The sequence below is a fragment of the Hordeum vulgare genome, chromosome 6H (assembly GCF_904849725.1).
Source record: "Hordeum vulgare subsp. vulgare chromosome 6H, MorexV3_pseudomolecules_assembly, whole genome shotgun sequence".
In the NCBI taxonomy this organism is placed as follows: Eukaryota; Viridiplantae; Streptophyta; class Magnoliopsida; order Poales; family Poaceae; genus Hordeum; species Hordeum vulgare.
This window is the reverse complement of record NC_058523.1, coordinates 212463155-212477274: the sequence shown is the minus strand read 5'-3', so window position 1 is coordinate 212477274 and position 14120 is coordinate 212463155. Positions and strand designations below refer to the sequence as shown.

The following is a 14120-nucleotide window of genomic DNA, read 5'->3' as shown; positions in this document are numbered from 1 at the left end:
AGAGGTGGGAGGGATTTTTTATTTCTCTGTTTTGTTTGGGTCCCACATGTAAGTGGCACATGGAGGCAAAGGTACAATGTCCAATAAACACCCAGTTGACGGTCAACCCCTTTGATCGGACAAAAACAAAACGGAAGGACATTTCTATAAGGTGACTTGACAGCAGAAATGTCGGTTAGGGGCACAGTTGTAAAAGACCCAAAACCATTATTTGCTCCCAAAAGTAGACCCCATAAATCCATAGCTAATACAAGTCAGATACGTTTCAGTCACAAAGCTTAAATGGTGCCAGCAGAGAAATCAGATAAGCGGCCTCCCATGCGGTGACAAACAAATCTGCAACTTGATTGCAAACAAGTATCGAAATCCTCTAACTATTTAAATACCCTAGGACAATCAACGGTATATTACATAGCAAACACCATCCTTGTTCTCCGGCCAAGTTTGAACCATGATGGAGTGTTATACACCAACTAAATGTCTATGACTGCTTCAAAGACATCGCTCTGGCGCGAAGGTTGAGAAATATCCCCCTTCAGGAAACAAAAAGATGACCACATAAGAGCAAGTCTTTCAGTTGGGAAAGAAGCTACCAAAAGCAAAAGAACATTACCAGCAACATGCAACAAAGCTGTGGACAATCACCCGAAACTGCAAAGGCACGTACTGATGGTTTATCCAACCAACTACTGGCCAAAACTGTGCATTGAGTGGATCTATTAATGAGATGTAACGACAAATTATAAGGCAAGTAGCAATGCTGAGAGCAAATTACATACCATCCAAGCAGACAATTGCACTGACAGATACTGTTTCTTCACCCTAATTTTCACCTCCTTGAAAGGCCTCTCTGCATTCCGACTTGCCAATAACCCATGAGTAGCTGTGGAATAGACCTCCCAAAAAAATAGTGGAGTAGACCAACCCAGGCAAAGTATCTATAGATTCAGTACTTCCATTCAATTTAAAGGCAACGATCTTACTGGAACACACAACACTATTGCAGGATTCAGGCAACTGGCAGGATAAACTGATTCCCCCAGTTTACAGATATCACGGTCACCATAGAGATATAATTGATCGGTTTTAGACCCTAAATCTACATGATCTCCAATATTAAGTAGAATATGTTTATTAATGTTTGTTGAATGTTTCAAACGTCATGGTTAGAAGAAGGAAAGAAAGGGATATTTTGGCCCAACAAGCTGAGGAAAGTACAGAAAAGCCTGGTTCTTATGTTTTTTATTCAGTAAATGGTTTCCTAAATTCTACTCTTCTAATACGTCCTGTAAAAGTAACATACTCGAAAGGTGGCAAGTAAAATTTTAAATCATCACTGGCAGTTGGCATGATATGATGCCAAAGGAACTCTTCCGATTAATACAAAATCAAACTCTTAGAACTTACAGACTTACTCTCAACAACATATCCATAATAGAATAAGAAGAGTAAATTGTTCCAGGGTGAGGAAGTGATCTGCTCCAGCAACACCTGAAAATAGTTCGAAACATCTCAAAGCATTCTGACATACCATCAAGTACAGATTGTCCGCCAGTGCTTGTTTGACTTCAATCATGATGTGGGAAAATTTGCTGGCAACAGATATCATATAAATTATCAGACTAACTAAGTTGTTGGTGCTTTACTAGTATGGTAAATTCAAACCTTTTTTGCGGGAAACTAAAGTTAAACCTTTACAATACCAGGATGTACTGTTCTTTACTTATATGTGCACTTTTATCATTCGTAGCAGAATCTTTTATACATGGCCACCACAAGAAAGAAGTGAGCAATATTGTGTAGATTATAAGAGCATCTACAACCGGACTAGGATAATTTGACCCCCTATACGTCCATGGACGCGTCCGGACACTGTCCGGGCATGTCCACTCCAAGCCCACATTTGTCCGTGCATGTAGCCATGTCCCCCACTTTTTCCCTTATATGTCTGGTCACATGCATATGATTGGTGGGGATGGAAAGAGAAAGAAAAAAAAAAGAGAAAAAATGGTCCATGGTGGGCCAAATCCAACGAGTTGGACTGCCTGGCCCGGACGCCCTCATATCCTCCCCACATATAGGTTGGTATGAGGGTTCGTGGAAAGCCCGGACATATGAGGGCAATTTGAGGGGTCCGGTTGGGTGGCTTTTTTTCTTCTCTCTCATGTCCTTGCACTGTCCGGGCTGTCCGCCTGGACGTATAAGAGGAAAGTGGGGGGTCTGGTCCTAGATGCTTTAAGACAATCAATATTATACCTTCTTAGCTACAGTTTTGGTATCCTTCTTCCCTTTAAAGATATAATCCAACATTTTATGCAGGAAATGCCCAAATGGGCCACCATATGCAAACCCAAATATCTGCAGCAAAAAAAAAATAGCACACTATGTCAAAATTACAACACACAAATGCATACAACAAAGCATCATAAACAACACAAGAGAAGCATATAACACAAATGGACATCTCTAATTATGTTCTTATGAGTTAGCAACATCAGAGAGGATAATTTTTGTTGACAATTTGTGCAGTACTATCTTTAGTGCATCAGATGTCAATATCTTTGGTCCATTAAAGAAAGTAATAGGTGAAACACAGGGTCCAAATCAATGTTCTCCTCTAATCTGAAGTCTTAGAAGCGGCAGTTCTCAATTTCATCTACTTAATATGACACAAGTACACAACTTGCTGTGAGTTTAGGTTATGATGCCTCATGAAATCCAATAACATATTAGTCAGGACAATGGAAGAAATAGAGAAGCCCTCTGCCCAAGAGCCAAGGACGAGTTATCTTAAACATATTTCCACAGATATTGTGAATGCATATTGTCCTTGACACAACTGTACATTATGCCATATATTCCTCTTTGATGCAATTATATCTCACACCACAACAATTCACCAACATATATATGAACTAGTGAAGCATAACAAGGAAACAGGAATTTGCTCTACGTCAGAGAAGCAAGTAAGAACCAAAACAAAGATATTGTGAATCATCATTTTGAGATGAGGTCAGATATAACAAATCTGCACAGGATACCTAGCCACCAATAAGTCTGCAATGAGCACTAGCAACTAATGTTCCCACTAATTTTTATTTGTGGCAACTCAAATCACACAAGAATAACAGCCAATTGTCATCAAAGGATATTTTAGAGGGGGCCTTGACATGGAGTCTGCCCCTGTACCCCTCGGGTCGCTCCCGCGGGCGGCCAGGGGGGGGGGGGGTCGAAACCCAGCCGCCGCCAGCATAGATCGATCGGTCCCTTTCCCCTGCCGCCGTCGGCGGAGGTCGCCGGGCAAAGCCCGCGCGGCTCGGCGGTGGCGGGGCACTCCCTCCTCCCGTCGGAGCTCCGATAGCGCGGGCTGCCCATCCCGATGGGATCCAGGGCGCCCCTCATGCGCCGGTGCACGCAGGGGCTGGGGGTTGTCCTCGAGCGCGTGGAGGCGTGAGTTCGGAGGCGCAGCGAGCCTGTGTCGGGGAGGCCGTGGATCTGGTGGCTCCGAGTAGCGACTCGGAGGCGCGGGATCCGACGCTGGAGTTCGCGGATCTGCGCGGCGGTGGCTCGGGGGCGCGATCTCCCTTCCTCCCTCGCCGCCGCATGAGGCTGGTGTCGCGTGGCTGCTCTGGCGGCCGGCGGCGCCAGATCTGGCCGCTGTCCTTCGGCCCTGATCTGTGGGCCTTTCTCCTGCGGGTTCTGCTGCAGGTGAAGCTGGTGGAGGAGATTCGGATTGGGGGAACCCCTTGGTTGGCCCAGGCCGACATCGCCGACGATGAAGCTCAAGGGCGCCATTTTTCTCCTTGGAGACGTCGGTCTATATCTGCTCCTCTGCTCCCTCCCACTCCTTGCCTCTCGGGTGAAAACCTAACTCCGGTGGGCGGCGGCGGCGTACTTGACGTTGTGACCTTCCTGAAGGCGTCGCCTTGAGGGCTGAGTGGTGGTGGGCACTGTGTGGGTCCTTGACGGTTGCTGGTGGTGGGCACTGCTTCGGGGGAAACCCTAGGATCTGGTCTTCCAGATCGGACGATGGGGGTACTGCGGTGCCGTTTCTTTTTTGGGAGCATCATTTGTGGAGCAGCGCTGGCAGACTGAGGCAGGAGGTGGAGCGGCATCGTCTTGCACGGAATTTCGGTGGAGCTGTCAAGTCATGCTTGGCCGACAGGTGCTACGCTGAGTCATGCCCGTTTGGCAAGTGCTACGCACGACAGATCTTCCAGAGTTTTCGCGTCTGGACGGATGAGCGCAGGGCGGTGGCGCCGTTGGGCGCCGTGGTGGCGTCGACGGATGTTTGGACTGGCAAGGATGATGCGGATCTCTTTCCTGAATATGGGTCAGTGATCCGATGATGATGGCGGCTTCTAAAACATGTGCGTGAGGTATGCGCTTTAGGTGTGCTGCACCGGCTGTTGTTCCCGATACGTTATGTGGATGGATTGGCGACAACACCGATTTTAGATATGTGGAGTGAGAGCACTCCACATTATCAAATTTGTAGATGCGAGTGGTGGCTTTAAGTGGATTGATGTATGTTTTGTTAGACCTTTGTGAAATAATTAATAAAGATGGTTGCATGCATCGATTGATGCAGAGGCCGGGGGTTTAACCTCCTTTACCAAAAAAAAAGAATAACAGCCAACACAGCACATCGCATCCACTGATCCGAATTGCCTCAAACCTACGACGAGCTCTGAAGTGTGAAATCACGAGCTACATAACGTCAAGTCATTTTTCAATTGAATCCGAAGAAACATCGTTCCACTTATACATCAGTTATGGAGTACTTCCACTCCAAAAACAGAGAAAACGCAATCAATGGTAGCACATGATCCTCCTACAACTAAAGCCTCTACCCTACTAAGAGGGTGGAATACAACTCCATGTACAGAACCAATCTAGTATCCACCAACAAGAGGACACCTCAAATCCACACCAGTAATAATCAAGAAAATAAAACAAGAAATAGTTCAGCATCCTCACCATCTTGAGCAGGAGGCGGCGCTTCTCAATCTTCTGATATCCAGAGAGCTTCTGCGCCACGGAGTCACTGATGCCTGCGAGGAACCCAGCAGTGATCATCTGCACTAGCCAACTTAACCCAGGTTTAGAAAATTCCCCAAACCAATAAATCAAATCCAAGAAAAACAGCAACAAAAGACGAAGACCTTGGTGCGGAGTGGGTGGCGCTGCAGCTGGAGCAGGTACTGCCTCCAGGCCCTGCGAGCCAAGGAGTCCTCTCCCCCTGTTCCTCCCCCAACTCCTCCGATTCCTCCTGCCATGGAAGCTGGTGTCTGGCTCTGAGCCGCTTAGATCTATCTACTCCCTCCGTTCCGTATTATAGGTCGTTAAGGACATTCACGTACAAATTTTTTTTTACGAAGAGAAACTTTTCAACTTTCCAAAAATGCCCTCCCACCGCTCCACAGTCCACTCGCTCTCGCCGTCGCTTCACTCGCTCGCGCTATCGTCGTCGCCGCCCAGATCTCGTCCTCTCGCTCGCCTCTCCTTTCCTCTCCGTCATTGGCCTCTCATCTCCTCCCAGACGCTGGCTTCTCCTCTCCCCACCACTGCGCCACCATCCTTTTCTCCCACGGCGTGCTGGTCAAAAGATTGAAGCTTTAGGCACCGGCAACGAGCTTCTGGGCGGCGGACGCACTGGATCCGCGTGCGCCGACGAGGCCAACGAACTGGGGGCATCCGCGGCCAGCTACACGGAGGGCAGCACCACGTCGCCGGAGCTCATCCAGGAACTAGCGTGGGCGTGAAGAGCTCGAGCTCGAGCTGGACCCGCATCTGGACGTCGTCGTGATGAGGAGCTGGAGCCGAATCAGGATGCTGCCATGAGCTGGACTTCCCCGACCACGACGACGCCGCCGCCTCCGTGAGGTTTGTTTGTACTCCCTGGCCAGCCAGCTTCACTTCAGTTTAGCTTCGTCAGGCCAATGGGGATTTTTCTTCTACTCCCTGGCCGGCGTTGAATGGGGATTTTTGTAGCGTCAGGCTCCTGCTCTTCTTCCCTTCGATGCCTCTCTGCTGCTGCTCATCTCCAACCTTATGTGCTCCTGTCATTCCTCTCTTGCAGCGCTTACGTGTTGCTTCTGTTCTCGGCTAGTTGCTGTTGCTCGAGTCCAGCTGAATGTTGCTGCTGCTTCTCTTCTCTACCTCCTCTAAATGTTGAAGAGAAGCAGCTGAATGTTGCTCGAGTCCAGTTGAAGATGAGTCCAGCTCGAGTCCAGCTGAATGTTGCTGCTGCTTCTCTTCTCGACCAGTTGCTGTTGCTCGAGTCCAACGCCTACCTAGCTTCCTCTGCTGCTCTTCTCTACCTCCTCTGCCGTCTGCTGATGCTCTCAACCTCTTGCTGAATATCATCTCCAACCTCTTGTTGAATATCATCTCCAACCTCCTCTGATGTTTGTTTCTCTGAAATTGTAAGGAGAATTTTGCTCTCAGAGGGAGTATTATTTCTAGATTTTGCCTATAGCAAACGCTCAAAAATTGACACTAGGATATGGTAATTCTGCAGGCAACTGTATTGTTGTCTTGCTCCTACGCACGTTATCCAACTGAATTTAACTAAGACTTTAACTGAATTTAACTCCAATTGAATTTAACTCAAACAATATGTATTGTTAACTGAATTAGTGAATTTAACTCAATTTAGATTCAGTATTACTGTTAACTGAATTTAACTCAAACAATATGTATTGTTAACTGAATTTAACTCAAACAACTAGCGCTGCTTGCAGTAACTTGGAAACTGAATCTTCACACAAGCATATCATTTGTGGAGACAATCAACAAGCCTCATCATTAAATGAAAACTTTTGTGGAGGCAGAATCACACTTTAACTGAATCTACTCCAAAACTGAATGAGACTTTCATTTGTCGAGTAAATGAAAACTTTTGTGGTAATAAAATTAAATGAAACTTTTCAAAAATCTGAAAATTCAAATATCAGTTTCAGCTATTGATGCTGGAGAAGATGGTGTCTGGTCTGCGATGATGCCGTCGTCACCTACGAGTTCCTCGACCATGAGAATGACGACGAGCTACAACAAGATGAGTACTCCTCCAGTGCTTGTACCTCTATCAATTTTTCTAGTTAGTACTGTTGTAAGCATGGAGTAGAATTGTTGAGAGTACTCACTGGAGTTTATTCTGCCCAACTGATTTGATTATTTCAACTGTAATCATAAAATGTTTATGTTTATTCTATCCAATAATCATAAAAATGAACAATTAAGTCAATAATCATAAAAAATTTATGTTCATTCTTCCCAACTGTATTTTGTCAACTGTCAATAAACAATTCTGTCAATTGTAAATAAACTGTCAATAATCACAATAATGGTTGCTTGAAGTATTTTTTTCAACTATCAATAAATCAGTTTGGACTTGCAAGAAGAGGAGAGCTACTCTAGTCTAATCCTCTTGTGCCCTCCATATTCTTGCTCTCTTCTTCCCTCTTCTCTTTCTCTTCTCTTCTCTTTCTTCTGTCTTCTCCCCTCTTACTCCAACTGAATTTAACTGAGACTTTAACTGAAACTTCTCCTTAACTGGACATTATTTTCTCTTCTTTCTTCTTTTCTCTTCTCTTGTCAAGCATCTTCCATTAATGAAATTTTTTGTGTTAATCTAAATGAAAACTTGTGTGGTAATAAAATTAAAAGAAACTTTTCAAAAAATAGAAAATTCGAAAAACTTTGCAGCAACTTAGATTCAAATTCTAGAAACATTTTCAGGATGATATGCATATCATTTACTCCACAGAAGCATACCAACATAACAACAAGACTCATCTCTAGGGTTTAAACATACTCCACACATGCCTCATCTCAAGAACAAGTATCTCTAGCATCTCTACTATCTCAACAACAAGCCTCATCTCTAGGGTTTAAACATACTCCACACAAGCCTCATCTCAACAACAAGTATCTCTAGCATCTCTAGCATCTCAACAACAAGCCTCATCTCAACAACAAGTATCTCTAGCATCTCTAGCATCTCAACAACAAGCCTCATCTCAACGACAAGCCTCATCTCAACAACAAGCATCTCTAGCATCTCTAGCATCTTGACAACAAGCCTCATCACAACAATAAACCTCATCTCAACAACAAGCATCTCTAGCATCTCTAGCATCTCGACAACAAGCCTCATCTCAACAACAAGCATCATCTCAATAACAAGCATCTCTAGCATGTAAGTCTTAGCGGTAGCAACCCAAGAGACTCGAGCCTTTCCTTGTTCACATGAGGTATTTTATAGCCATTGCCCCCTGCATGGTTCAAAATTTCGATAATGGAAGCCTGTAGGGATAAGAAAACTCTGTTCAGTTTGTAAACCTCCAAGTTTTCAAATTCTTCCAACACACCCTTAATAAGGTCTTGAAGGGTTCTTGAGCTTAGACAATCTGTCAGAGATTGCAATGAACAGAAAAATCCAAGGTCAAGCCCATTCAAATCAGGGCTATTGGCAGGCTGCTGAATTAGTCTGATGTCTAGTCCTGACTGCTGCTAAAAAATCTGGGTCATTGGGTAAGATATGAGGCTTTGCATTGTCCTGATGTATGAAGATGGTTTGCCCAGCATCATTCTCAGGCCAAGCTGATTGTATTGCTGGCAATAGATTATCTATCATGAACTCTCTCATCACTTGACCGTTAACTTTTATGGACTTCGTCTCCATTGTTCCTCTAGGCCTATTGTCACTTTTTCTTTGAGCAGGAACTTCTTTCACAAACGGCCAAATTCCAATTTTCCCAGAGAAGGTCACATTTCCTTTACTATCCCACTTTGGTCTAGCAACTGTTAGGAAGTATTAGTATTAGTCTAGGAGTCCTTATTAGTCTATTAGTATTAGTCTAGGAGTCCTTATTAGTCTATGTTTACTTTCCTTGCACCTCAAGTCATGTGTAATATATATAGGCCCCTTGGGCCTTCAATATAGATAAGTTGCTTTCCTAACATGGTATTAGAGCTTAGGTTATTTTTGGGGGGCACCGCAACTCGCCCTCCCGATCCAATCTCGTCTCGCTCGCAGCGGGCCTCCTTGGCCGATCTCCTCCACCCCGATCGCAGCTACCGGTCCCGCTCGAGCTCGTCCCGCTCTTGGTCGGGATCGAGGCTGCTGCTCCCCGATCCTCCTGCTGCTACCTCTCCTGCAGGCCCGCAGGTCTTCTGCAGCTCTCCCGGCCGCTGGCTCCCGATCCGGTTTCTGGCATCCTCTGCCGGTTCCCGTCGTCTTCGTTCCACCCTGCTGGATCTCGCCCCTCTCCGAATCTCGCCCCTCGCCAGATCAGCTGCCGCCGCGTCTACCTGCCTGGAGGAGAAGGCTACCCCGAGGTGGGTTCCGTCCTCTGCCGTTCCGCTGGACCCCATCTCCTGCTGCTTGTCTGCGCTCTCGCCGTCCGCTGCTGTTCCTCAGGGCGCCGGCTCCGTCTCTTTTCCAGTCTACTACCAAGGAGTGCTTTGCCCGTTCTATTTCTTTGCTCACGATCCCGTCCGCCTTGCCTGCACGAGCAGGTGCTTCTGCCAGATCGAAGGCTTGGTCCTGGTCTGCTTTTAGTTGATCGAGTTTCTTTGGTAAAAAAAAGAGCAAAAAAAAAACTGTTGCTACGTGGTGGTTCTGCTCATGCTGCTACATGATGCTATTGGCCACCGCTGCCTCTCCTACACGCGTGCTGCTTGCTGCTGCATGCTACCTTGTCGTGGCATGTACTGCCCAGCTCCTGATTGCATGTTCTGCTCCCGCACGTCCAGCTCGCGTGCTACTGCTATTCTCTTCGTCATGATACTATTTTTTTCTCTTCCGCTGCTATCATCCCTAATCTAGTATGTGTTTTCTAGTTTTCTATATTTTCCGCTGCGTCCACCAAATCCGTTGATATTTTGTGTTTTCTCATGCCATGCGAGTCGACCATACCTTTGTCCGTCGGCCCTTTCTCCGGTCCTGATCCTTTCTATGCAACTTTTGTGGCCTACTTGCCCTTGTTGTTTTCTATAGGATTTTCTGGACTTCTTTTGCATTGTCGATCTACGTCCATCGTGCCTTAACCGCCGAGCTTCTTTCGCCGTCGGTTGTCGTGGACTATGATTTTTTGCACAATGCTTTATTCTCTTGATGTGCCATCTTCTTTTGACAACCCATCTTCTCTTGACACTTTTGTTATATCTTCAAGTGATGCGGTGTCTTCCTCTGATGTGCCATCTCTTCGGTGTCTTCCTCTTGATGTGCCATCTTCTTTTGACAACCCATCTTCTCTTGATACTTATCTTGTATCTTCAAGTGATGTGGTGTCTACCTCTGATGTGCCATCTCTTCGTTCTCTCCTTCGGCGACTCGACAAGTTTTGAAGACTCTTCATGCTACGAGGACACTCTCAAGACGCGGATTTGGATTATCATTTTTTTTAGTATTACACTTCCTCAAATGCAATGCTATTGCATACGCTTTGCATTTGAGGGGGTTGTTAGGAAGTATTAGTATTAGTCTAGGAGTCCTTATTAGTCTATTAGTATTAGTCTAGGAGTCCTTATTAGTCTATTAGTATTAGTCTAGGAGTCCTTATTAGTCTATGTTTACTTTCCTTGCACCTCAAGTCATGTGTAATATATATATGCCCCTTGGGCCTTCAATATAGATAAGTTGCTTTCCAAACAACAACGACAGTCAAGAACATGACCTTTCCGATGCTAGCGCTGCTTTGTATAGTTCTTGTAGGCTCTTCCTCCTCATCGAGCAGATAATAGTTCTTGTTTTTTGTCATATAGAACCATTTCTCGTCAATATACACAATGTTGTGCATGGTCTTGAGGAATTTAGGCCTTCCAGTTTCTATTGTTGTCTCATCGAGCATTGACAAGAAAAAAATCATTCTATCCTTCATGTTCTTTTCGTTCAAAATTGGTTTCACACAATTTTAATGCCTCTTTATCAACTTCAACATGAACTTCCTATGGAGTGTGGTGGGGTTGCATCCAAGTTGCCAAGCAAGTGACCAGATGGTAGACCTTTTGTTCAGAGGGATTGTAGGGATTTGGTCTAGGTTGATGTCCTTTGCCTTTCTTCCACAGTTTCCTTTTCTCTGACTGGAAACGTCAACCTCCAAACCTTGTGCAATTTGCCTCATCACTTTCTTCCAAACTCTTTGAATATTCCAGACACCTACTCCAAAAAAGTCAGCCACTTTTTTCTTATCGTCTTTGTTAAATTTGCCCCCTCTACTCATACACAGTGTATGCAATGCAACATAAGCAACATACTTCTGCTTGTCATCAAGGTTGTCCCTTTTCTGAACTGCTTGCTCAACACCTGCACGAAGGAATACAACAAAGGAAAAATAGTCAGAAATGCTAGAGTTAACTAAAAGTAGTCTGAAATGCTATTGTAATTGTACCTCCATCTTCATCCATTTGAAGTACTGCATCTTCATCCATTTCAACTACTGGATCTTCATCCATTCCATCTGCAGGTGGAGCGCAGTTGAGGTCTGGCACAACCATGTTCTCCATATTCACTACTCCGTACATGAGTATTGCTGCTAGAGTATTGTTGTTGCCAGGTGCTGCAGCTAGAGTATTGCTGCTAGAGGTCTTACTCCTGCTTCTTACTCCGGCTGCAAATTAACCTTAGGACATAAGATATCTTGAGAAGAATAAAAGAAGATTGAAGAAATAGAAAAAATATGTGCTAAACAGAATTTCTGCATAGTTAACATCCAAAATTTCTACATAGGAACATTTCTGCAACCGTCCAAAATAAAGCATTCTGAATTCTGAAACATAAAGGTTGCAATATCTTGAAACCTTAGTAGAACTAATCTGCTCATATTTCTGGACTCTTGATATTTAATGTTTTCCTTTTCTGTGCTTCCTCCTTTAGTCATTGGTGACAAAATTTCTAGTGCTACACTGTACAGGTCAAGCAGATGCAGTCATCAATTTGATGCAAAGTTCATAAAAGTTCAGGTGAATACTTCAGCAGCAGATCACCAACACGCAGCAACAACTCGCCTCCACCACCAGCAGCAGCAGATCAATAGCACCAGCAGCAGAAGATCACCAGCAGGTGGCAGCAGATCACCAGCAGCAGCTCGCCTCCACCAGACACTAACAGCAGCAGAATCTGTCAAGGCTTAGACAATCTGTCACCAAGGTCAAGCCTCCACCAGCGTCACCAAGATCACCAAGGTCAAGCAGCAGCTCGCCTCCACCAAACACTAGCAGCAAAAGATCACCAGCAGCGGCTCGCCTCCACCAGTCTGGAAGCAGAGCACGCGCCTCCACCAGCGGGCACACGCGGACCAGGAGGAGGAGCGCCTGGGCGAGGATGGAGGGCAAAGGTGGAGGGCGGGGGTGGAGGCGGAGGTGGAGGGCGGGGTGGAGGTGGAGGTGAAGGCCGGAGGTGGATGGCGGGGTGGAGGCAGAGGTGGAGGCCGATGGTGGAGGGCGGGGGTGGAGTGCGGGGGTGGAGGGGGGAGGTGGAGGGCGGGGGTGGAGGGCGGGGGTGGAGGCCGGAGGTGGAGGGCGGGGGTGAAGGCGGAGGTCGAGGTCGGGGGTGCAGGCGGAGGTGGAAGACGCGCGGAATAAGATGCTCTTTCTGTTGGAATTACTGTAGCGACGCTAATTCAAAATTTGTATTAGAGGCATAAAAGTCAATTACCTCATTTTCACCTGGTCGGAATTATACTCGCAGCGACCTATATTTTGGTACCGAGGGAGTAACTAGTAGAACATATTCCTCAAGGGGCACACTTTGTATGCTATGCAACGGTGAGCCGAGATGAGTGTTTGGTAAAATTTATATGATATGGCTGGTTGTATATGCAGGTTCTTTAAAATATAGCTGAAAATCGGGAAGGAACGTGGATCAGGCGGCAACATTGGGCGATTGGACCCGGGGCTCAATGACTACAGATGTCCTGATAGTGGATCCTCACTTGCGACGGCGCGAGGCGGCAGGATCTGGTGTGTAGCGCTCGGGCAAGGGCGAATGAGGCCGGCGACGGCGCTTGACGGGTGCGCGGAGGTGGCAGGATCTGGTGTGTAGCGCTCGGGCAAGGGCGAATGAGGCCGGCGACGGCGCTTGACGGGTGCGCGGAGGTGACGACGCTTGACCAGGCCGGAGGCGATGATGCTTGACCAGGCCGGAGGCGACGACGCTTGACGGGTGCACGGCGGTGACGGCGATTAACCAGGCCGGAGGCGACGGCGCTTGACTAGGCCGGAGGCGACGGCACTTGACGAGGGCGCGGCGGCGACGACGCTTGACGAGGCTGCAGCGGCGGTAGGGGGCGCGGCGGTGGAGCTTGACGATGATGCGACAACGGCGCTTGAGAGGGCGCGACGGCGGCGTTGACGAGGTGTAACAACCCAGCAAGATCCAGAATCAAACCAGAGAAAGGGATGAGAGATCAGAGCCTTGTGGTTTCCTTTTTTTTGCTCCTTCCCTATCCACTCAGACTAAATAGACACACACACACACACTCCTGGCCTATGGGCCCCACGCTTACAAGGATCAATGGCCCAGACTTCCCTTGTCCACTCCATGTTGGGAGGGATCAGGGATGCAGGTGTGACATGCCCGTTTTCTTCAGAACGAGCTCCATATTCGCAGAGTGCATCACCGTCAGATCGGCGTGCGTCTTGGTCAGCTGGTGCATCCTCCGAGATTCCTGCAGCTGGGAAACGTTGGCGAAGAGTGTCCTAGTCTTTCCACATGGTGCTTCCCGAAGAGGATGACTAGTGAATGTGTAACTGGACGATGGCTTGATCGCCGAGCTTGACCATCCGATGCTCGATAATTTCCTCCAGCTCGGCGTCACTAGCTGGTAAATCACGTGGACGAGGTAGCTCAGTGAACACTCGGGAGTAGTTTGGAGTGAAGGGCCCCAACTCGGAGACGTGGAAGACGTCCTGCATGCTGTTGTCCACACGCAGCTCCAGCTTGTACGCGAGCTTGTGAATGCACTCAAGAATCTTGAATGGTCCAAATAACTTGAATGCTAATTTGGCACACAGACGGTTGATGACAGTCGATTGGGCGTACAGTTGCAGCTTGAGGAGCACTGAATCCCCTGCTTCAAAGTTGTGTTGGGTCCGGTTGCGGTCGGCTTGTT

At 46.9% G+C, this 14120-nt stretch overlaps 2 protein-coding genes and 1 long non-coding RNA gene across 6 annotated transcripts; 1 reads left to right on the top strand and 2 right to left on the bottom strand.

Moving 5' to 3' along the window:
- Positions 1-259: 259 nt before the first annotated feature.
- Positions 260-5377, bottom strand: LOC123401213 (peroxisomal membrane protein PMP22-like). 4 transcript variants are annotated; one of them, XM_045094949.1, is made up of 7 exons: positions 5166-5377; positions 4981-5079; positions 2257-2358; positions 1416-1491; positions 780-850; positions 614-699; positions 260-533 (listed from the first exon to the last, which is right to left on the bottom strand). In XM_045094949.1, the coding sequence occupies exons 1-7, from the start codon at positions 5277-5279 to the stop codon at positions 482-484; spliced, it is 600 nt and encodes a 199-aa protein (XP_044950884.1). In that variant the 5' UTR covers positions 5280-5377; the 3' UTR covers positions 260-481. The 4 variants fall into 4 exon arrangements, with proteins under 4 accessions (XP_044950884.1, XP_044950887.1, XP_044950885.1 ...); XM_045094952.1 differs by lacking the exon at positions 2257-2358; XM_045094950.1 differs by lacking the exon at positions 2257-2358 and having other exon boundaries at positions 780-938; positions 4981-5054.
- Positions 5378-10590: 5213 nt separating this feature from the next.
- On the bottom strand, positions 10591-11532 carry LOC123401215. The gene is made up of 2 exons (XM_045094953.1): positions 11400-11532; positions 10591-11314 (listed from the first exon to the last, which is right to left on the bottom strand). The coding sequence occupies exons 1-2, from the start codon at positions 11530-11532 to the stop codon at positions 10923-10925; spliced, it is 525 nt and encodes a 174-aa protein (XP_044950888.1). The 3' UTR covers positions 10591-10922.
- Positions 11533-12942: 1410 nt separating this feature from the next.
- Positions 12943-13631, top strand: LOC123401216. The gene is made up of 2 exons (XR_006611054.1): positions 12943-13030; positions 13105-13631. It is a non-coding gene; the product is annotated as an uncharacterized LOC123401216 (long non-coding RNA).
- Positions 13632-14120: the final 489 nt, after the last annotated feature.

Bases quoted from the DNA above. Each gene is read 5' to 3' on its own strand.
- LOC123401213 (XM_045094949.1), bottom strand. From the start codon at position 5,279: ATGGCAGGAGGAATCGGAGGAGTTGGGGGAGGAACAGGGGGAGAGGAC. The intron at 5,080-5,165 runs GTCTTCGTCTTT...TGGCTAGTGCAG, and splicing joins GCCACCCACTCCGCACCAAG to ATGATCACTGCTGGGTTCCT. The intron at 2,359-4,980 runs GTGAGGATGCTG...TTTTTGCTGCAG, and splicing joins GCCGCCTCCTGCTCAAGATG to ATATTTGGGTTTGCATATGG.
- LOC123401215 (XM_045094953.1), bottom strand. From the start codon at position 11,532: ATGTACGGAGTAGTGAATATGGAGAACATGGTTGTGCCAGACCTCAAC. The intron at 11,315-11,399 runs GTACAATTACAA...TCCTTCGTGCAG, and splicing joins TCAAATGGATGAAGATGGAG to GTGTTGAGCAAGCAGTTCAG.